Below are 22,657 nucleotides of genomic sequence, written 5' to 3' on the forward strand. Positions count from 1 at the left end.
TTATGTTAGCACAGCTGAAAACTGTTGTCCTGATTAAAGAAGCAATAAAACTGACCTTCTTTAGACTAGTTGAGTATCTGGAGCATCAGCATCAGCTCCAGATACTCATCCATGTATATGCAGATGATACAGTCTTATACTCAGTTTGCCCCTCCCCAGATTTTGTGTTAAATGCTCTACAACAAAGCTTTCTTAGTGTCCAACAAGCTTCTCTACCCTTAACCTTGTTCTGAACACCTCCAAAACAAAGGTCAGGTGGTTTGGTAAGAAGAATTCCCCTCTTCCCACAGGTGTTATTACTACCTCTGAGGATTTAGAGCTTGAGGTAGTCACCTCATACAAGTACTTGGGAGTATGGATAGACGGTGCACTGTCCTTCTCTCAGCACATATCAAAGCTGCAGGCTAAAGTTAAATCTAGACTTGGTTTCCTCTATTGTAATCACTCCTCTTTCACCCCAGCTGCCAAACTAACCCTGATTCAGATGACCATCCTACCCATGCTAGATTATGGAGACGTAATTTATAGATTGGCAGGTAAGGGTGCTCTTGAGCGGCTAGATGTTCTTTACCATTCAGCCATCAGATTTGCCACCAATGCTCCTTATAGGACACATCACTGCAATCTACACGCCTCTGTAAACTGGTCATCTCTGTATACCCGTCGCAAAACCCACTGGTTGATGCTTATTTATAAAACCCTCTTAGGCCTCACTCCCCCCTATCTGAGATATCTACTGGAGCCTTCATCCTCCGCATACAACACCTGTTCTGCCAGTCACATTCTGTTAAAGGTCCCCAAAGCACACACATCCCTGGTTCGCTCGTCTTTTCAGTTCGCTGCAGCTAGCGACTGGAACGATCTGCAACAAACACTCAAACTGGACAGTTTTATCTCAACCTCTTCATTCAAAGACTCAATCATGGAAACCCTTACTGACAGTTGTGGCTGCTTTGTGTGATGTATTGTTGTCTCTACCTTCTTGCCCTTTGTGCTGTTGTTGTCTGTGCCCAATAATGTTTGTACCATGTTTTGTGCTGCTACCATGTTGTGTTGCTACCATGTTGTTGTTATGTTGTGTTGCTACCATGCTGTGTTTTCATGTGTTGCTGCCTTACTATGTTGTCGTCTTAGGTCTCTCTTTATGTAGTGTTGTGTTGTCTCTCTTGTTGTGACGTGTGTTTTGTCCTATAGTTATATTGTATTTATTTTTTATTTTTAATCCCAGGCCCCCATCTTCACAGGAGGCCTTTTGCCTTTTGGTAGGCTGTCATTGTAAATAAGAATTTGTTCTTAACTGACTTGCCTTGTTAAATAAATGTCAAATAAAAATAAAATAAAACTGGATCTCGTGCTCCAGATAGTCAACTAGTCTAAAGAAGGCCAGTTTTATTGTTTCTTTAATCAGGACAACCGTTTTCAGCTGTGCTAACATAATTGCAAAAGGGTTTTCTAATTATCAATCAGCCTTTTAAAATGATAAACTTGGATTAGCTAACACAACATGCCATTGGAACACAGAAGTGATCGAATCCCTGAACTGATAAGGTAAAAATCTGTCGTTCTGCCCCTGAACAAGGCAGTTAACCTGCTGTTCCTAGGCTGTCATTGTAAATCAGATTTTGTTCTTAACTGACATGCCTAGTTAAATAAAAAATTAATTAAAAAAATACTGAAGATCTCAGTGATTTTCAACGTGGCACAGTCATAGGATGCCAACTTTCCAACAAGTCAGTGCATCAAATTTCTGCCCTGCTAGAGCTGCTCTGGTCAACTGTAAGTGCTGTTAGTGGAAAGGTCTAGGAGCAACAACGGCTCAGCTACGAAGTGATAAGCCACAGAAGCTCACAGAAAGGGACCGCCGAGCGTAAAAATCATCTGTCCTCGGTTGCAAAACTCAATACTGAGTTCCAAACTGCCTCTGGAAGCAACATCAGCTTCATGAAATGGGTTTCCATGGCCGAGCAGCCGCACACAAGCCTAAAATCACCATGCGCAATGCCAAGCGTCGGCTGGAGTAGTGTAAAGCTCACTGCCATTGGACTCTGGAGCAGTGGAAATGCGTTCTCTGGAGTGAAGAATCAGCCTTCACCATCTGGCAGTCCGACAGACAAATCTGGGTTTGGCAGATGCCAGGAGAACGCTGCCTGCCCGAATGCATAGTGCCAACTGTGAAGTTTAGTGGAGGAGGAATAATGGTCTGGGGCTGTTTTTCATGGTTCGGGCTAGGCCCCTTCCAGTGAAGGGAAATCTTAACGCTACAGCATACAATTACATTCTAGACAATTCTGTGCTTCGAACTTTGTGGCAACAGTTTGGGGAAGGCCCTTTCCTGTTTCAGCATGACAATGCCCCTGTGCACAAAGTGACGTCCATACAGAAATGTTTTGTCGAGATTGGTGTGGAAGAACTTGACTGGCTGCACAAAGCCCTGACCTCAACTCCATCGAACACCTTTGGGATGAATTGGAATGCCGACTGCGAGCCAGGCCTAATCACCCAACATCAGTGCCCGGCCTCACTAATGCTTTTGTGCCTGATTGGAAGCAAGTCCCCGCACCAATGTTCCAGGAAATCCTTCCCAAAAGAGTGGAGGCTGTTATAGCAGCAAACTCCATATTGGAATGAGATGTTCAACGAGGTGTCCATATACTTTTGGCACTCATGTAGTGTATCTTAAAGATATGTGGGTTTTTGGTAATGGAATTTCAAGGCACAAGGCAATGTTTCTTAAACTTACATAAGGCAGAACATTTTCTCCAAACTGAATCTAAGTGTTGATATTAGTTGGCAGGGGTCTCTACTTCAACATTATTGTGTTTTGATGTATTTCTAATGCCTTTTAAAACTTTTTCTGGTAGATGTTTTCTCAGACCCCTTTTCTATCTGTTTCACCAGAAATCAATGCCTTTACTTATTCCAAATTTTTAGGATGGAAAATGGTTGAAAAATGTATATATGCCTTAATTTCTCAAATATATAGACTCTTAGCTTTCATTTGACCCCCAATTTGACATGCTCCTATGAACTTCTCATGTTGGTGCTCATGGGTCATTTTACATGGAAATGACCACCACATTCTAGGGGTCAAGAGAGCATCTTTTACAGTAGTTAACCTACTCATGCGTCAACAAAAGAATGTGTCATAAGTCATCATTTTAATGTCCTGCATGTGCTTATTACCACTGTGCATCTCTAATTGACTATGTCACCGCTCCGACACAACTGTTTTTCTGTACACAACCGCTAATTTAAAGAAGCAATTGAATAATCAGATGGGTGGGTTGACGCCAGCATCAACCCACCCAATGAACGTGGGAGGTGAGGCAGGCTGGGGGAGGCAGGCTGGGGGAGAGTAGGTGGAGGAGAACGGAAGCACAACATTGGAACTGCCTTAGGGAACGCTTTACAGTTTCCACAGCAACCATGTTTTCTACAACATATTATAAACCTAAGCCAAGGACAGTGTACTCCAACTTTAACATCAATTGATATCAATATTCAACAATGTGTTATCACACCTTTTCCAAGTTCCCAATAAGCTCTTATTATGTGAGGCTTACAGCACAACCTTATATGTGACTACTAGAGCTACAACAGAATAATACACAGAGAAGAATAACTACAAATATAATTTTATCCCAAAAAAGATAAAAGGAAAGTGGTTTTGTGACTGTAGGGTAAAATGTAGACTACGCCACCACTAAGTGCTTCCATGTAGAGGATGTAGTGGGAGGAGCTTCACTACTTGTTGAAGAGGATGCTGCTGCCTTCAGGGCATCTTTACTAGAGAGGGTCCAGAGAGATCTTATTATCTTATACAGTATACTGCTCTTTATTGGCACGGGTCAAGCAGGTTGAGCTAAAGCATATTCACAAATCTGCCCGAGGCAAAGTTATTTCAGCAGTAACTTGTGTCTTTGTATAAGAGTCCCTACTTAAAGATACAAATGTCAGAATGCACTGCAACAGCGGGGAAGGGGAACAGCATGTGCATTAGTGGTGTGCGAGTCAGCTGTTTATTCATCTGCATCCGCCCACAATTGCTAATAACCAATCCACAACCGTCTGACTAGACTTCATGCGATAAAGTGAAAATCTAAGGCCCGTACCCGACCCTATCCCGCTAATATGGGAAATGCACTGTAGGTTACAGTCAGAGACGGCAGAACGATTTTTTGACAGGGAGTGCAGATTTTTTTTTGCCTGATTTAGAAATGTTTCTGCTTATAATTGCCAACATTTTGGTAGGCTACTTGTTAGTCAACTTGTCTATAATTAGATGCATGTAGCTTCTCTGTCATTATATGTTGCCCTAGAAGACTAAATAAACCCTTGCTCAACAGAATAATTTCATAAATCGTTCGATTGAATGCTTCAATCTAGTTGACGTTTAGGGACCAGGGAGACAATGAAATAACAAAAAAAGAAACGGGAATGATTTTCTGTGCAACATTTCTAAATGACATCAGTTTGACCGGCTGTAAGGAAATAGAGAGCTGTGAAAACAACCCAACGTGTTTCCGATAAGATTTCAGTTCGGCTTGGATGCATATTTAGGTTACTATCAGCTTTTATGATGCTGATAAATATAGCACCTTTACAGACGGTATCTAACTGCGCGTTCACATTCTCTCAAGATGCTGAAATAAATAAATAATATTTCTATACTCATGTTCCCGAGTAAAAATGTTTCCTACATTTGGTGTGTCATTTTATTGCAAGAAATGCTTAATTCTGGAGGAGTTAATATTAAGGCTATATAAGAGGTTATAGACCTACAGTCAGTGTCCAGATTTCAGTTTCCATTTAACCCATTTGAACAGTATAGGCTACAGTTCCCTTGATGTGCCATAGGCCTATTTGAAGTCCCCATCTTGTGACTGTTGTATTTGTATAGCGCTTCACAATCATCACACACAACTGCTATCATCCTCTTTTATTACTTCACCAAATCTTTCCCAAACATTCCAAGATGACATATGGAATTGTTTTAAGACGGTCATACCAAAGATAATTTAGCTATTTGATTTTGAATTTCAAGACCCCTTAATAAGGTATCAAAATAATATATATAAAATGATTTGATGAAACGTTGATTTTGGCCTTACTGCTATTAGCCAAACACATTAAATAACAGATTCACTACATGAAACAACAGATAACCACAAACAAAATCTAAATGAAGTGTCACGCCCTGACCTGAGAGAGACGTTTTGTTTCTCTATTTTGGTTAGGTCAGGGTGTGATTTGGGTGGGCATTCGAGATTTGTAGTCTGTTCTATTCTATGTTTTCTATTTCTAAGTTGTCAGGTTCTAGTTTGGTATTTCTATGTTGGGTTTTGTTTGGGATGATCTCCAATTAGAGGCAGCTGATCCTCGTTGTCTCTAATTGGAGATCATACTTAAGTAGGGTTTTTTTCCACCGGGGTTTGTGGGAGATTGTTTTTTGAGTAGTGTATGTTTCAACTCTGCGTCATGGTTTGTTGTTTGTTCTTTAGTTTATGTTTATGTATCGCATAGTTTCACAGTGTAAATAAAATGTGGAATGACACACACATTAACTTTTAACAAGGCACACCTGTTAATTGAAATGCATTCCAGGTGACTACCTCATGAAGCTGGTTGAGAGAATGCCAAGAGTGTGCAAAGCTGTCATCAAGCCAAAGGGTGGCTACTTTGAAGAATCTCAAATATAAAATATGTTTTGATTTGTTTAACACTTTTTGGTTACTACATGATTCCATGTGCTATTTCATAGTTCTGATGTCTTCACTATTATTCTACAATGTAGAAAATAGTAAAAATAAAGAAAAACCCTTGAATGAGTAGGTGTATCCAAACTTTTGACAAGTACTGTATGTAATCACAGACGACTTTCATCGACATATATAATTTCTTCAGTCTAAAAAAGGAGAAAGGGTAAACCAGATGGTGATGGAGGAGAAAAGAGGAAGTGAGTGATGGAGGAAGAGGATACAAAGGTAATTTCTGCAGCTCCTCTGAGTCATATCTGCAGCAGAGGGAAACAGAAACAGTGAGGGGGAGAAAGAGAGAGAGAGAGAGAGAGAGAGAGAGAGAGAAAGAAAGAAAGAAAGAGAGAGAGAGAGCAAGTATGTGAGTGATTCAACAGAATTATCTTCCTCTGTAACAAAAGCCATTACCATCCCCTGCATTTCAAAACAGAATTAGTCAGCCTACAAAGCAGAGGAAATATCCACATGTAGTGCCCTCAAGAGAGGCAGAGAGGAGAGGGAGGAGAGGAAGAGAGGGGTAGAGAGAGAGAGAGAGAGAGAGAGAGAGCAACGGAGAGCTCCACTTCTTTCTTTTCTTCAGCACATCAGCAATACTCAGCAACTCTAACCGGCCGTCCTAAACAGCTTAAGTTTCCTACGTTCCTTCTCTACAGGGAAATGTTATGAGCAAGCCATTTTGACTAAGATCAACGTTACAGTACTTGTTACCTGGTGCAATCTTTCACCATGGGGAGAACTGTCATATCATCCCATTAAAAAGATTCCATGATGCCCATAAGATGCCTGGGGTGTCTACTGTCTAATATTGGACATCCCAGGAGATCCTACACACACATACACTCTCTCTCTCTCTCTCTCTCTCACACACACACACACACACACACACACACACACACACACACACACACACACACACACACACACACACACACACACACACACACACACACACACACACACACACACACACACACAGCAGTAATCATCGCCCCTTGGCCAGGAGTAATTGTACTCAGGTCACACTAATTAATCTCTATCACTCCCTCTGTGTGAGTCTCCCTCTCTGTTTCACACGTAGCCAGACACTTCCAAACATTTGCACAAGCATGCAGAAATGCACACATGACAGAATACACTCTATTCACTAGTGCACTACTTTGACCACAACCAATAGGACCATTAGGCACACAGCCACTGACATGGCTCCAGACTGACTCCTGTCTCTGCTGACTCCTGTATCTCTGTCAGATTCAGTAACCTGAGGACCTGTGACTCACATTGTTCATCTTCCCATTAGCGGGGCCAGAGGGAGTGGAATATGGGACAAAATATGGAGAGCTGTTTAGGCTACTTCGCTGAGCCACTGGAAGAGAAGATGGGCTAGTTTGTGCTGTTGTTGCTGTGGTTCAGAAGCAGAAGTGACACAGTTTATCATACTCTAAGTCAGGCCATTCTACTGTACATCACAGCCCTATAACTCAGAGCAGGAGGACAGGACAGTCACATGGGCAATGTTGAGTTTTTTTGGAAGAACCTTCACTAAGAGGCCATAAATACCTTATCTCTAAACCTAGTTCCTCTGCCCTGCCCTCTCCCTGCCTCCTCCATTTCTCTCTCTCGCTTGTTCTCTCTCTCTTTCTATCTCCCTCCCTCCATTTATCTCCCTCTACCTCCCTGATAACAGATGGTGAACCAGTGTGTGTGTTCCACAGTTTCTCTTTTAGAACGAAGCATGCTGAGTTGGGGTCGCTCTCTCTCTTCCCCGCCCTCTCTTCTCTATCTCCCTCCCTTCCACTCTATATCCCTCCTCCCTCTGTCTCGCTTTCCTTCTTTGATCTGAAACATATCTAGATGGCAGAGAGCGACCTGAATATGGAAGAAGTAAATATTGTGATTATTAGTGTGTTGTTGACAGATGACAGGCCTCACCAGTAGCCTAAGAACGAGCTGACAGGTGAGAGTTGGGTAAGGTTTTGAGGACAAGGTCAGGGCAGAGACCAACACATAGGCAAACCTAAAATAAATCACAACTCCTTATTACTGTAAATGTGGCACTTGAATTGAAGAACAGTAGCTATTAGATAAACACCTAAACCAAGTGGCTAATGTGTCACAACCAACACTACCATTAACAGGAAAATCAGCAAACTGTCCTAGATTCACATAACACCCACATAAATAACTAATATGTGTTTCTATCTAATGACTAAGTCATCCCACGGGATGGAGGCAGGAGGACACAGAGGAAGGAACGGAAGAATAGACTGAGACTGAAGGAGATGTTCCTGATCAATAGGGAATTTAGTCTAGTCAAGAGTCTGAATCAATTTGATGAGGGACTGAGAACAAATGAAGATCAAGTCATGACACAATGAAGGAATTAAGTCGTAGTCCACCAAAACGAGAAATGATATGATGATTTTTCTGATGTTATTATAGCTTCATAACACATGCTGTATGATGCAACTAGCTTTTTGGTTATATGTTAGAATACAACAGTATTTTCACAGGGATCTGCCTCTAGTCAAACAGCTTAGATAATAGACCTAGTACCAGAACATATTAGACCAAACATTATAATCTGGAAGTAAAACTGAGATGGGTTCCAGACTTTCCCTTTAGCTTGACCTGGCCAGTAAAGAGCTGATCTCCTTCACTCAGAAACTAACCTAACCTTCACTCAGAGAAAAATACAGAAAAGTTATGGTATATTGCGGTTGTGCCGCAGAGCATCAGAACATCATGGGAGTTGTACATTGAGATACGCACGTTCAGGCTAATTCCCATCTCATCATTATTGAATTGTTATATAGGCTTATGAAACCACGAGACATAAAAGATTGGCGACAAGTAAGTCTGAACCTACAGTAAATATTCTGTCCGGAAGAAGTTGTTTTTTTAATGTTTAAAACTGTTATTTTCTGTGATAGAGGCTAATTGCTAGCAGAGGCAAGTGCACAGTCGAGCTAGCTAAGAGAGAGAGTTAGCATTGTCATGGAAGGCAGAAAAGGATTCGAGACGGATGTTGGCACGGGAAAACAACGTGATTAAAAACGGAGGAATATACAGTGAGTAAAGGAAAGGACATTTATTCAACAGTGAAGACGAACTTTGGAATTTTTTATTTAGTTCCCCTTAATTTAACCAGGTAGGCTAGTTGAGAACAAGTTCTCATTTACAACTGCGACCTGGCCAAGATAAAGCAAAGCAGTGCGGCACAAACAACAACACAGAGTTACACGTGGAATAAACAAGCGTACAGTCAATAACTGTCACGGTTGTTGTCGGTGAATGAGGACCAAAACGCAGCAGGTACGTGAATGCTCATCTTGATTTTTAATTATCTTCAAAAATGAACATACAAAATAACAAAAACCGAAAAACGAACAACTAACAAACAGTCTGGCAAAGCAAAGCTCAACACAGAACAATCACCCACAAATCACACACACAAACACACCCTAATATATGGGACTCTCAATCAAAGGCAGATAGACAACACCTGCCTTCAACTGAGAGTCCCAACCCCAATTAACCAAACATAGAAACACACACACCAGACTAACCATAGAATACAACCACATAGACCATCAACCAAAAACCCAGAAATACTAAATCAAACACCCTTTACACAAACACACCACCCCGAACCACATAAAACAAATACCCTCTGCCACGTCCTGACCAAACTACAAAAACAATTAACCTTATACTGGCCAGGACGTGACAGTACCCCCCCCTTAAAGGTGCTACCCCAGAAGCACCTTAAAAAATAACCCCAAGCAACACCCCAAATTTTTTTTCCCCCTTTTCTAAAGGGAGGGAAGGGAGGGTGGCTGCCGTCAACGACGGCACTGTGCTACACCCCCCCTCCCCAACCCACCTATTTCTGGAGGTGGCTCTGGTTCCGGCCGTTCCAGGCTGTCGGGCCACTCGGGCATCGCCGGGGGGCAGTCTGGGCAGTCTGGCAATTCGGGACAGTCTGGGCAGTCTGGCAATTCGGGACAGTCTGGGCAGTCTGGCAATTCGGGACAGTCTGGGCAGTCTGGCAATTCGGGACAGTCTGGGCAGTCTGGCAATTCGGGACAGTCTGGGCAGTCTGGCAATTCGGGACAGTCTGGGCAGTCTGGCAATTCGGGACAGTCTGGGCAGTCTGGCAATTCGGGACAGTCTGGGCAGTCTGGCAATTCGGGGCAGTCTGGGCAGTCTGGCAATTCGGGGCAGTCTGGCCACTCCGGCAGTTCGGGGCAGTCTGGCCACTCCGGCAGTTCGGGGCAGTCTGGCCACTCCGGCAGTTCGGGGCAGTCTGGCCACTCCGGCAGCTCGGGGCAGTCTGGCCACTCCGGCAGCTCGGGGCAGTCTGGCCACTCCGGCAGCTCGGGGCAGTCTGGCCACTCCGGCAGCTCGGGGCAGTCTGGCCACTCCGGCAGCTCGGGGCAGTCTGGCCACTCCGGCAGCTCGGGGCAGTCTGGCCACTCCGGCAGCTCGGGGCAGTCTGGCCACTCCGGCAGCTCAGGGCAGTCTGGCCACTCCGGCAGCTCAGGGCAGTCTGGCCACTCCGGCAGCTCAGGGCGGTCTGGCCACTCCGGCAGCTCAGCGCAGTCTGGCCACTCCGGCAGTTCAGCGCAGTCTGGCCACTCCGGCAGTTCAGCGCAGTCTGGCCACTCCGGCAGTTCAGCGCAGTCTGACCTCTCCGGCAGTTCAGCGCAGTCTGACCTCTCTGGCGACTGTTGACTGGCGGGCAGCTCTGACGACTGTTGACTGGCGGGCAGCTCTGACGACTGTTGACTGGCGGGCAGCTCTGACGATGACTGTTGACTGGCGGGCAGCTCTGACGATGACTGTTGACTGGCGGGCAGCTCTGACGATGACTGTTGACTGGCGGGCAGCTCTGACGATGACTGTTGACTGGCGGGCAGCTCTGACGATGACTGTTGACTGGCGGGCAGCTCTGACGATGACTGTTGACTGGCGGGCAGCTCTGACGATGACTGTTGACTGGCGGGCAGCTCTGACGATGACTGTTGACTGGCGGGCAGCTCTGACGATGACTGTTGACTGGCGGGCAGCTCTGACGATGACTGTTGACTGGCGGGCAGCTCTGATGAAGACTGTTGACTGGCGAGGCTGGGTTGACGCACTTGTAGCCTGGTGCGTGGTGCTGGTACTGGGCTTACCAGATTATGTACACGCACCTCCAGGCTAGTGCGGGGAGCGGGAACAGGACGAGTCGGACTGGGTTGACGCACTTCCGGGTCCGCACGAGAGACAGGAGCTGGAAACCCAGGGCTATGGAGGCGCACAGTCGGTCTCGATCTTACCTCCTGCACAACCCGTCTTGGCTGGATGGAACTAGTAGCCCTGTACGAGCGGGGTGCCCGTACAGGGCAGACTGGGCTGTGCAGGGGCCTGATGGTAGCCGTGCGTAGAGCGGGAGTTGGGTAGCCTGGTCCTCGGAGGCGTACCGGCGACCAGATGCGCTGCGCAGGCATCCTCCTACCAGGCTGGATGCCCGCTTTACCACGGCACCTGCGAGGGGCTGGAATAACGCGCACCGGACTGTGCGTGCGTATGGGTGAGATAGTGCGCTCCTCAGCGAAACATAGCGCTCTCCACCCCATACGCTCCTCCATATAACCACGGGTAGCTGGCTTCCGGCTCTTCTTACGCCTAGCCAAACTACCCGTGTGCCCCCCCCAAAAAAATTTCTTGGGGGTGCCTCTCGTGCTTCTCCTTCAGCGCGTACTTGGCCTCGTACCACCGCCTCTCCGCCTTGGCTGCCTCAATTTCCCACTGCGGGCGTCGATAATCCCCAGCCTGGTGCCAAGGTCCGGCCCCGTCCAGAACTTCCTCCCAGGTCCATTTCTCCCGCCAGTCCAACTCGAATTCCCTCTGCTCCTTCTTCTGCTGCTTGGTCCTTGAGTGGTGGGTGATTCTGTCAAGGTTGTTGTCGGTGAATGAGGACCAAAACGCAGCAGGTACGTGAATGCTCATCTTGATTTTTAATTATCTTCAAAAATGAACATACAAAATAACAAAAACCGAAAAACGAACAACTAACAAACAGTCTGGCAAAGCAAAGCTCAACACAGAACAATCACCCACAAATCACACACACAAACACACCCTAATATATGGGACTCTCAATCAAAGGCAGATAGACAACACCTGCCTTCAACTGAGAGTCCCAACCCCAATTAACCAAACATAGAAACACACACACCAGACTAACCATAGAATACAACCACATAGACCATCAACCAAAAACCCAGAAATACTAAATCAAACACCCTTTACACAAACACACCACCCCGAACCACATAAAACAAATACCCTCTGCCACGTCCTGACCAAACTACAAAAACAATTAACCTTATACTGGCCAGGACGTGACAATAACACAATAGAAAAAAATTAAGTCTATATACAGTGTGTGCAAATGGAGTGTGGAGGTAGGCAATAAATAGGCCATAGTAGCGAGGTAATTACAATTTAGCAGATTAACACTGGAGTGATAAATTAAAGAATTTGAGGATGAAACGTCAGTGAGTGAAGTGAATGAAGATCACGTGACTGAGGAAAATATTGCCATGGTTGAGGAAAATACTGAAAAACGAAAAATGCCTGGGATTGTCGAAAATATTGGACAGTTTCATGAAAGTGTTGAGCAGTGGAGCTAATATACAGAACGGTTTGAATATTCTGTTCTTGCAAATTACATTGATGAGGACAAAATTGTGTTATGGGGCCAAAGACATTTTATTTAATTTACTATGCAGCCTGCTACTGTCAGACAGGCCAGGTAATAAGACATATGGGGATATTGTGAAAATACTGAAAGGACTCTTTTCACTAAAACCACTAGTTATTGCTGAAAGGTTTAGATTCCACAGGAGAAATCAGGAAGAGGGAGAATCAGTGACAATGTTAGCTGCTGCATTAAATAAACGATCAGAGTACTTTAAGTTTAATGATGTACTGAATGCTACGGAGTGAAGCTACACAAAATATACTATTGACTGAAAGTAATCTGATCTGGCAATAGGCTTAGGTGGTATCCAGATTGTCATATCGTCATACTGTCCTTCTCTCATTCCGGGATTTATGGTATTACCGGCATAGCACATAAGGGGGCGCTAAAAACGCAAGAATTCGAACAAAATTAGCACAAACTAATAGCGAAATCACATAGACGCTGTTAACTAAATGCTAACGAAGCTGGCAAATCCAGCTCTGTTATACAAGCATAGCTAGCAATTACTGAATGCCATTTTTGGTGAGTGTGGATATTTACAAGTGAATGTGAACAAGAGAAATTGTGCAAATGAACAAAGTTGAGAAAAAAAATTGTAGGAAGCACAGGGAAAAAATGGCAACTGTACAGTACAGATAACTCATCAAGAGCTCTTTGACTTCTGGCAGAAAGCCATTATAAGATATCTGATGGCAAACATAACTTCATCACATCATGTGTGCCGCGCAACAGAGACTCCCCCATTGTGCTATTTAAAACAAACACATGACTGGCTCAACTGTTCTGGGGAACTACGGTAAGCTTCATAATGTAAAATAATGTGACAGGTGAAATGAAGAACACAATCTAATTTATCTCCTAACGTATTGCACAAGTTGACTGCATGTATTAACTTAAAAAGTAGCTACAAATATTCACATTTATTGAAAAACTTCAAAGAAATTGTTTTGACGGTATTAAAAAACCATCCCATGGCTTTTTCCAAATAGCCTGGTAGCCTACTTGGCAAGGGCCATTGAAGTCAGTGTGTCCATGGATCTAGCTGCCAATGAGGCTCAGCAGTTAAGTTCATCAGGAAAAGTGCACAGATTGCAATTGAAAATCAGAGAAAGGGAAATCAAGGCACATGCTTCCGCTGTGGCAAAGCGGGACATCAGGCGTCTGTCTACATGCTGGTGTAAGGACATGGATTTCTGAGCCTGTGGTAAAAAGGGCCACATCGAACAAGCCTGCAGAAACAAAAAGAGCTCAGAGAAAACGTCAAAGAGACATGTTCACGCTTTTGAGAAAGAGAACAGAGAGGTGAGTGACTCATCAGACGAGGAAGTCACACTGAATATTCTGACTGTTGCTGGGGGGCCGCACAGCTACTATGTCTCTCTCTTGCTAAATGGGTAGCCGGTGCATATGGAGATTGACACATGAGCAGCTGTATCTCTTGTGTCAGACACAGTCTACAAAAAGACACTGAAACACCTTCCACTTCAGCTAGCACACATCATGTTAAAGACTTACACAGTAAGAGACCTCACTGAGGTCACAGTTCAGTTAAACGGACAAACTGACAAGCTGCCACTCTACGTCGTGTAAGGAGACTATCCGCTGGGATGTTCATGGCAGAAGAAAATCCCACATGGAGACACAGGCCTACCCGCCATCTTAAAGAAACATGGAGAAGTCTTTAATGGACAGCTGGGTAGCATGAAATATATTACAGTGAAGCTTAGCATGAAACCAGACAGCAAACCAAAGTTTCTGAAAGCACCTTGTGCTATCAGACCAAAAGTTGAGGCTGACTTGGATGCTTTAGTCAAGAACAAAGTACTGGAGCCTGTCAGCGTGAGTGAATGGGCAACACCCATCGTACCAGTCCTTAAGAAGGATGGTGGAATCAGGATATGTGGAAACTTTAAAGTCACAGTTAACCGTTACCACACACAATGACCTTTTTGCGGGTTTTGCTGAAGGTCAAAATTCAGCACAATCGACCTCTGCCAACCCTACCTGCAGATGCATGTGGATGAAAAGTCAAAGGAGATGCTGAACATCTTGACACAGAAGGGGCTCTTCAGGTACTGTCGTCTACCGTTTGGAATCAGAAGTGCGCCAGCTTTGTTCCAGAGGGCGATGGACCAGATCTTGAGTGGATTGCCTGGAGTACAATGCTACCTGGATGACATCCTCGTTACTGGAAAGAACAAAAGAGGACAATCCCCAGAATTTGGACGCAACCTTACAGAGATTGATGGACTATGGACTGCGAGTTCGTAAGGACAAATGGGCCTTCTTCATCAGTTGAATACCTTGGACACGTCCTCGATGCTACAGGCCTTTAAGGTTAAGGCTATCTTGGACGCCCCAGTGCCTCAGAACATCAGCCAACTGCGTTCTTTCCTGGGGTTACTGAATTACTATGGATGCTTTATCCTGAGGTTAGCAAGAAGCTGAAGCCGCTGAATCAGTTGCTTTGTCAGGACAAAACATGGAAATGGACAGAACAATGCAAGGAAGCGTTTCTGAAAACCAAGGAAACACTCCTGAAATCTGAGGCACTGACGCACTTGGACCTGTCATTGCCCACCCAACTAGTTTGTGATGCTAGTTGCTATGGTGTGGGAGCAGTAGTGTCCTATATCATGCCTTCAGGTAAAGAGTAGCCGATCGCTTTCGCATCAAGGACATTGAACAAAGCAGAAAGTAACTACTCACAGATATCACGAGAAGCCCTAGGCATCATATTTTGAGTGAGTATTTTTCACTAGTATCTGTATGGGAGGAAGTTCACCCTTCTTACAGCTCATCATTCACTGACGAGCACATTTGGAACGTATATTGGGATTCCGTCACTTGCAGCAAGCAGAATGCAAAGGTGGGCTTTATTGTTGTCAGCACACAACTACGACATCAAGTACCACAAGTCAGAACTGCACTGCAAAGCAGATGGACTTTCCAGGTTACCACTAACTGTGGGTCAAGCCAGAGTCATGCCAAGTGGACATCTTCTACTTCAGACAAGTGGAAAATGCACCAGTCCCTTCAACACAAGTGCAGAAAAAACACCAGAAACAACCCGATGTTATCTGAAGAGATGGACATCATCATCAAAGGTAGAGCCGCAGGGGATACTCCGGAACTAAAACCTTACCTTCCGAGGAGAACTGAGCTGTCAGTACAGTCCGGTTGTCTGCTATGGGGGAGGAGAGTAATCATTCTGCCTTAGCTGAGGACACCAGTGTTGCAACAGCTACACTCAGAGCATTGTGGAATGGTTTGCATTAAGGAAATCACACGAAGCTACTTCTGGTGGCCTGGGTTGGATGGAAGCACTGAGGAGACAGCGAAAACATGTTCCTCAAATCAGAAGGTTCTCAACGTACCGCAACTTGCACCTCTTCGTCTGTGGGATTGGCCTGGAGCAGGCATGGTAACACATACACGTCGACTTCGCAGGTCCATTTGAAGACAGAATCTTTCTCGTGGTCGTGGATGCTCATAGCAAGTAGCCAGTGGTTGCTATCATGAGGTCTACTACTGCTGAGAAGACAATCGAGAAGCTTGGAGAAGTGTTTAGTCAGTTCAGCTTGCTACTCCATCTTGTAAGCAAGAACTGACCAATGCTTGCACCAATGCTTTGTCATGACGTTGCCCTCTTTGGGTACAGCGAGCACAGTTGACCCCCTCCCTCTGCACCATCCCCCTACTTCTGCACCTATCTCCCTCTGTCTCCTACACCCAGGCTGCTGTGGTCAGATGGGGTCGTAAATTCCTAAGAAAATGTCCTGCCTCATGGCCACAATATAAAGAGACAGAGACAAAGGAATTCTTCCACCTCACAGGACGGGAGAATCGAACGACATTTATGTTCTGGAGAAGGTATAAAAGATCGGTGAAGAATCCAGCTACGAACTGGTCCGTTTGGTACAATTTTGTGAAACTCATGAGAGACAATACGGCCATATTACCATAATAATGTTTATATACTAGCCTCAGCTATGAGACTTACATCTAAATGGTTGTATAAAATTAATGAATAAGGATAAAGCTATTTGGAATATGTTGGGATGCTTGTAAGATGTTAATGTGAGAGAATTGTATTTTCTGTTTGAAGTTTTACCAAGTCATCGGCACGCCCCCAGGGACACAGACAGGACCTGGCGTCATGAGACAGCCTTTTTCTGTATTCCGAATATAAACCCCACCCAGGGTTTCTTTCCCCAGACCAGGCTTCCACTCCATTACGAGTTGGCTAATAGGTTTGACCATGCATCCCTCTACTGAACTTTAACCATACCACGTGGTTAAACTATTAGACTATCGATACAGAATAAGAACAAGTCTTTGATATTAATTACTAGTCTGCAGCTAGGAATTTGGTAACATTGAACGCGACAACCGCCGGAAACATCTGTCCTATAACGACATTAATGAATGTCACTTTGAAATATCCATTCTAACCGAGAGAGAGAGAGAACGCGAGGACAAAACTCTCCAACAGAACAGAACTTTTCAACAAAGATCCCGACGACACACTGAGCGTAAATATATATATTGATTGCAATTGTTCCCGAATGAGTGAGCGTTCATGTGCAAAGGATTAGCATTTCAATTGTTAATATTTATCTGTAGTGCCTTCTCAGCTGACCCCACCCCCCTTTTCTTTAACAAGCCGCCATGCCGGTTTAGCCCACTAGGGCACATTCCTGTACCATTTCTTTGTAACGATACCTACTGTTTTGTATGCCTTTCTGTGAATTATTTAGTTTAGTAAATAAATGATTTTAAGACAATTGATGCATGGATGACTCATAGTGAAGACTGGGTTCATGCAGATAACCAACAATTTATGACGTTTGGAATGAGACTGACCAAGGTAAAGAATACGTCATTAAATCAGAAGACTCAGAGATCAGATATTATGATATCTGAAAGTTATATTAGGAAAATTATAACTTTGTAATCTTAATATTTTCCTTGGTGCCCCGATCTCCTAGTTAATTACAGTTACACGATTAATGAGTTTAATCGCGTAATAATAATTACAGAGAGTTATTTGATAAACATGTCTTCAGTTTAATGATGCCAAAGACACGACAGCTTGAACAGCTTCCTTTTATCCTATAGGAACAAGCCTCATGCAACCACCAAAGCATTGCTTGCATCACTACTCATGAAGAGAGAGCTACGCACAAGCTTTGACCTACTCAAACCTCTGAATGCAAAGGAGACAGTGCGACGTCAACAGGAAGGTTAAATCAAATGTTGTGAACTGAGAGCAAAGGACAGAGCTTTCAATCCTGGAGAAACTGTCTTAGCTAGGAACTACCTCAAAGGACCAAAGTAGGTTCCTGCTGCAGTCATTGCTCAGACAGGTCCTGTGTCCTACATTGTCTAGACTGCAGAGGATGTCATCTGGAAAAGGCACATAGATCAGTTACTGGTGCGTAAAGCAACACCGATAGAATCACCAGTTGTGAGTGGCCCAGATCAGTTACTGGTGCGTAAAGCAACACCGATAGAATCACCAGTCGTGAGTGGCCCAGAACTGTTACTGGGTGACACTCTGACCCAGCAGTCATCACCTAAGGGCTCACAGTCACATTCTCAGGACACTGACTCAGGCACACCCATACAAGTGTGTGATGAGACTGTGACACAGGCTATTCACATGCCTACACCTGTGTCAACGCCACAGTCTAAAGACAGTAACCAGGTTTCAATCCAACCTTTTTATGCGAGTAAAGTACATGTTGAATAAAAAATGTAATGACAGGCCTGATGGAAACTTTCCATGAGGTCATTCCAAATGTCGACAAAACAAAATACGCTAGACAAGGTGGGATCTTTTTGTGTTGGTAAAATGTATTTTGCGAGAAATGTTAGTGGGAACGCTTTTATGTGCAAATATTGATATAATAACCATCATATTGAAATAAACTTGGAGTCACACCTCACGCGATAACATGTGTGATCCTCCCACTATGACTAGTTGGCTACAGATGAAATAAATGATGTTGAACTTCAGAGGGTGGTGAAAGCGCAAGGTGATGAGCTCAATTGATGCTCCTTTCCAATAAATATCGAGGTTCTTATTCTGGTGACATGATCATCGATGATTGGCTGCCATTTGACAAATAAAAATAATCTTGCTCTTTTGTCCATTATAATCTTATCATGTAGGCTGGCCTACCCACACTGTATCTGCCACTTGTTGGGTAGAGCGCACCTGCCAATACCAGAGTGGGAACACTCGCTACATAACAGAACAGTTTTTGTAAGAAAACCAGAGAGTGTATTTTTTATTCGGTACATGGGAATTTAACCACAAAAACAATTTTTATGTGCACTGCATCATCACGTACCGCTTTTTTGAGTCAATTTGATGAAACATCACTGGTGGGAAATTTAGTTTTTGTATATTTTAGAATATTTGCGTGAAAATCTGTCACCAATTGGATGGAAATCTTGCTACTGTTATTGAAAGTCAGGTTGACCGCCATTACCCTACGAGTGATAGGTGGGCACCAAGACGCTTGGACTTGTTCATAATTGTTGTTAAGTCGGTGGGGACAGGATGTGGTGTATGAAAACCACGCAGAGCATCATGGGAGTTGTATATTGAGATGTGTTTGTTCAGATAAATGGTTGAACTAATTCCTGTCTCCCTTCTCATCATTATTTAATTGTTATAAAGATGTGGTTATGAAACCCACAAGACATAACAAAAGTGTATTTCTGAGCAGACGTGGGCGTCCAGCTATATTTTTCTGATTGGCAAAAAGCAGAACATAATCATTTCATAGATATCTCCACATACACACACATGCGAGCACACACGCGAACACACACGCCCCCCCCCCCCCCCCCCCCCCCACACACACTGCCTTCCTCTGCACACAACTGTACATATCTCACTCCTACACACAATGCATCAAAATCCCTCCTTCACACAGATCTCACGACCCCACTAACAAAATCAGCACACTCATACAATGGAACACCCACAGAAAGAGGAACACATGAACAGCCCACACAGTGCAGTGGCTATACATTTCACTCACTGAACTAAAACTCAGACTGTATTACAGTAACGGTCAGTCTGTGTAAATGAAACCCTATCCACATAAATACACTCAGGATCCTTAAAACAAAGCCCCAAGCAGATGCATCAATATCTAATAATCCCAGTGTGTCACACACTCACCCATTCAGTACAGTAGCTACCTATCTGTGATGTGGTCTCTACACAGTGAGCGCATCACACAAAATATCCCTCTGGTTTTACACAATGGTGCTGTCACTCACGGAGATACACAGAGGAGTTATATAACGGTGCGATCACAATTAAATGAACAGCATGTCAACTCGTTGAATTCAAACCAAATTAAGTAAGATCAGCAACAGGGGACATTTTGGGCATAAATCATTTGGGCATGTTGGGAACATCCAGCTAATACTGAGTGACTACCATCAAGAAACAGTGACAACTAGTGACAATGTTTTACTTCAGTCAGGGAATAGGATCATAACACCATAGCCATCAAGCAAGTGAAGCAACCCATGCTTCCATGGGCCATGGAAAGAAAGCACTGGGGGGAAAACATGGGAATTATACGAGAGAGAACCAAAGACACATTGTAACATAACTCACTTTCTGCGGATGGTGGAGCTGTTGGTATCGGAGCTGTCTGTGTGTTCCAGTCTCTCCCGCTGCTCCCTCTCGGCTGGGTTCGAGCCACAGGACATGCCCCGGGTCAGCCTGGTGTGGGTACGTCTCTCCCGGCTCGGCCCTGCAGGGGGCACCACCACCGCGGGGGACGGGATGGCGACAGGGCTGGTGGTGCTGCCATTACCTCCACTACTGCTGCCAGGGTGGATGGGCAGGGAGAGGGGCTTCTCTGCTCTGTGGTTGGTGTTGGTATGGTTCTGTTCGGGGAGCTCCGGGGCTCGTGGAGGAGTGGGTCTTTCCAGCCTCAGGTCCTGGTTCTCCTGGCTGACTCGGTCCAGCTGGCCTTCCAGCTCCTCGATGCGCCGCCGCTGTGTCTCCAGGAGCTTGGCCTGGCTCTCGATGATGTTGTTGAGCTCTAAGAGGTACTCCACGGCACGGTTGGGGCTCTCGGGGCTGGTCTCCATGGTGGGAGGCCTTGCTCCAGGGAGGCTCCAGGGTACCACCACCTCCGCCGCTACGACCCTGGAGCTCCAGATCCCACCCCCCCACCAGCCCTGATGAGTGGGGGGGGAGAGGGGAGGACGGACAGGGGGGCTGGAAGAAGATGAACTTGAAGATTGTTTTTGTCCCTTTCTACTTTACGCAAAAAGCCTTTCAGAGATTCAGAGAGGTCAAGGGACACAACAGAGTGTGTCGATAGTTTCTCTAATTATTACATATCAAATATCACAATGCAAGATGGGGTTGGCTGCAATTGTTCTAGGTCCATAAGAGATTGCTAAACCAAGACAACGGTGCAAAGTTGAAAAACAAGTAAGGGGTACAACTGAGTGGGGTTAGCTGAATACTTAGTGTCTTTAAATTCAGCATGTTGAAGGATGTTGGAGGATTGAAATCCAGGGCTTTGGGTGGCAGGTGTCATTATTCCAGATGATCAACCAAAATCAAACAATAAAAGAGAGATGGATCATCGCAGAGAAAAGAGACAGAGAGGTATAGTTGAAATCTGAAACAATAAATGCACCTTAGCCATCTTGACAATTCAATATTATTCTCTCTTATGGAGAGGCAAACATAGGGGGTTACTGTGTAATAAAAGATCAGTCAAATAAAGAGAATACACACCAGTGGCACTTTTCATAAACCCGTGTTCTCCTTGTTAACTTCAGTCGAGATGTGTTATGATCTCAACAGCCAAGTGTTGTGGTGCAAATACATTGATTATTTCCTAAAGTATTAATGATCACTAAACGTTGCCTGTTTCTCCTGCTAAAAAGGGAAAGGGGAAAGGGGTCAGGCAAAATGGCTTGTAATGGTCTCCCACTAATAAGCAGTTTTTGTCAAAGATTATATAATAGAGAATATTCCATGTTCCCTCCCATACAGACTATCCCGCAGTCTCTACCTCATCCTCTTCACCCCATGACTAGATGTGTCTTTGGGGGGGGGGAAATGAAGACGTTGGACGACTGATTCATTTCATAGTTGAGGTCCAAGTCCTCACCCCTGCCCTGTACAGACCACATCCAAGAGCCTGAGATTGGCTTTTAGGCTACAGCTTTGCCCGAGTGTTCCTTGTATATCACCGCACTGCGATCAACGTCACGCATCCATAACGGATAATTGCCTACTCGATCGAGTCCTCTACAAATCTTTCGACAGTCCAGTTTCTTTTATAAAATTGTTAGCTGAATAATAATATAAATGTAAAATAGTTCACACGTCTTCAATATACATACTTTATCGGTATAAGGAGTTTCCACTTGCCTGTGTCGCGACGTTTCAGGGAAACCAATAAAATAGTCCTCTGCTAATTTCTAAAATCCCCTATGATAAAAATAAAGTGCATTTAGCAAACGATTTTCAACTACAGTTGCGGTAACTTCGCACTAGTGGTGGCACAGATAAACGAAGATATTGACTCCTTGCAAATCTGTGAACTGTCCTGAGCGCGCGTGGTGCTCAGGAGCGCTCCCGTGGCGACGCGCAAGGTATACTGCACAATCGTTATAGACATGTAGCCTAGACTCTATATTGCATCGGCAACTTAAAATGTATATTTTTTCCAAAACGTTTTGATTGATTGTCTGTAATGATACATTTAACGAACATCAATGGCTTTACCAACCGTTAAATTGTTTTTCTTATTGGTTTTAATATTATAGCCTGTAGCTTAGGCTACTGGTTTGCTGTAACTCCACTTCGCAAGCATTTCCCAAAATCTCCGAGGTGAAGGGAAGTTAGTAATTTCCTCAAGCCGATTCATTTCACACTTGATTCTTTGGCTCTGAGGCCAGGCTGCATGGTCTAACGTAACTAGACCATTAGACTAGAGTAGACCATTGTATATTACGGGCCTAAGTCTTGGAAGTGCACACAAATACGTACAGTATGATTCGTATACTGTATATATGGCTCTAGGGCCAGGCTGGACTCAACTGGAGAAAAACTAGCGCGCGCTGCGCGTTCTACGTTATTAGC

The 22,657-nt window shown here is 44.5% G+C and overlaps 1 protein-coding gene across 2 annotated transcripts in view; it reads right to left on the reverse strand.

The window, feature by feature from the left end:
• LOC106572434 (IQ motif and SEC7 domain-containing protein 2) overlaps positions 1 to 22,146 on the reverse strand; it is an 82,286-nt gene extending 60,140 nt beyond the window's left edge. The window contains exon 1 of one of the 2 annotated variants that reach the window (XM_045696222.2): positions 20,159 to 22,146. In XM_045696222.2, the coding sequence (XP_045552178.2) occupies positions 20,159 to 20,640 (482 nt within the window). In that variant the 5' untranslated portion in view covers positions 20,641 to 22,146. The remainder of the gene's footprint in view (positions 1 to 20,158) is intronic. The other variant, XM_082962150.1, reaches the window with a different exon arrangement.
• Between the last annotated feature and the right edge of the window lie 511 nt (positions 22,147 to 22,657).

Source organism: Salmo salar, chromosome 15, assembly GCF_965601325.2.
Source record: "Salmo salar chromosome 15, fSalSal1, whole genome shotgun sequence".
In the NCBI taxonomy this organism is placed as follows: Eukaryota; Metazoa; Chordata; class Actinopteri; order Salmoniformes; family Salmonidae; genus Salmo; species Salmo salar.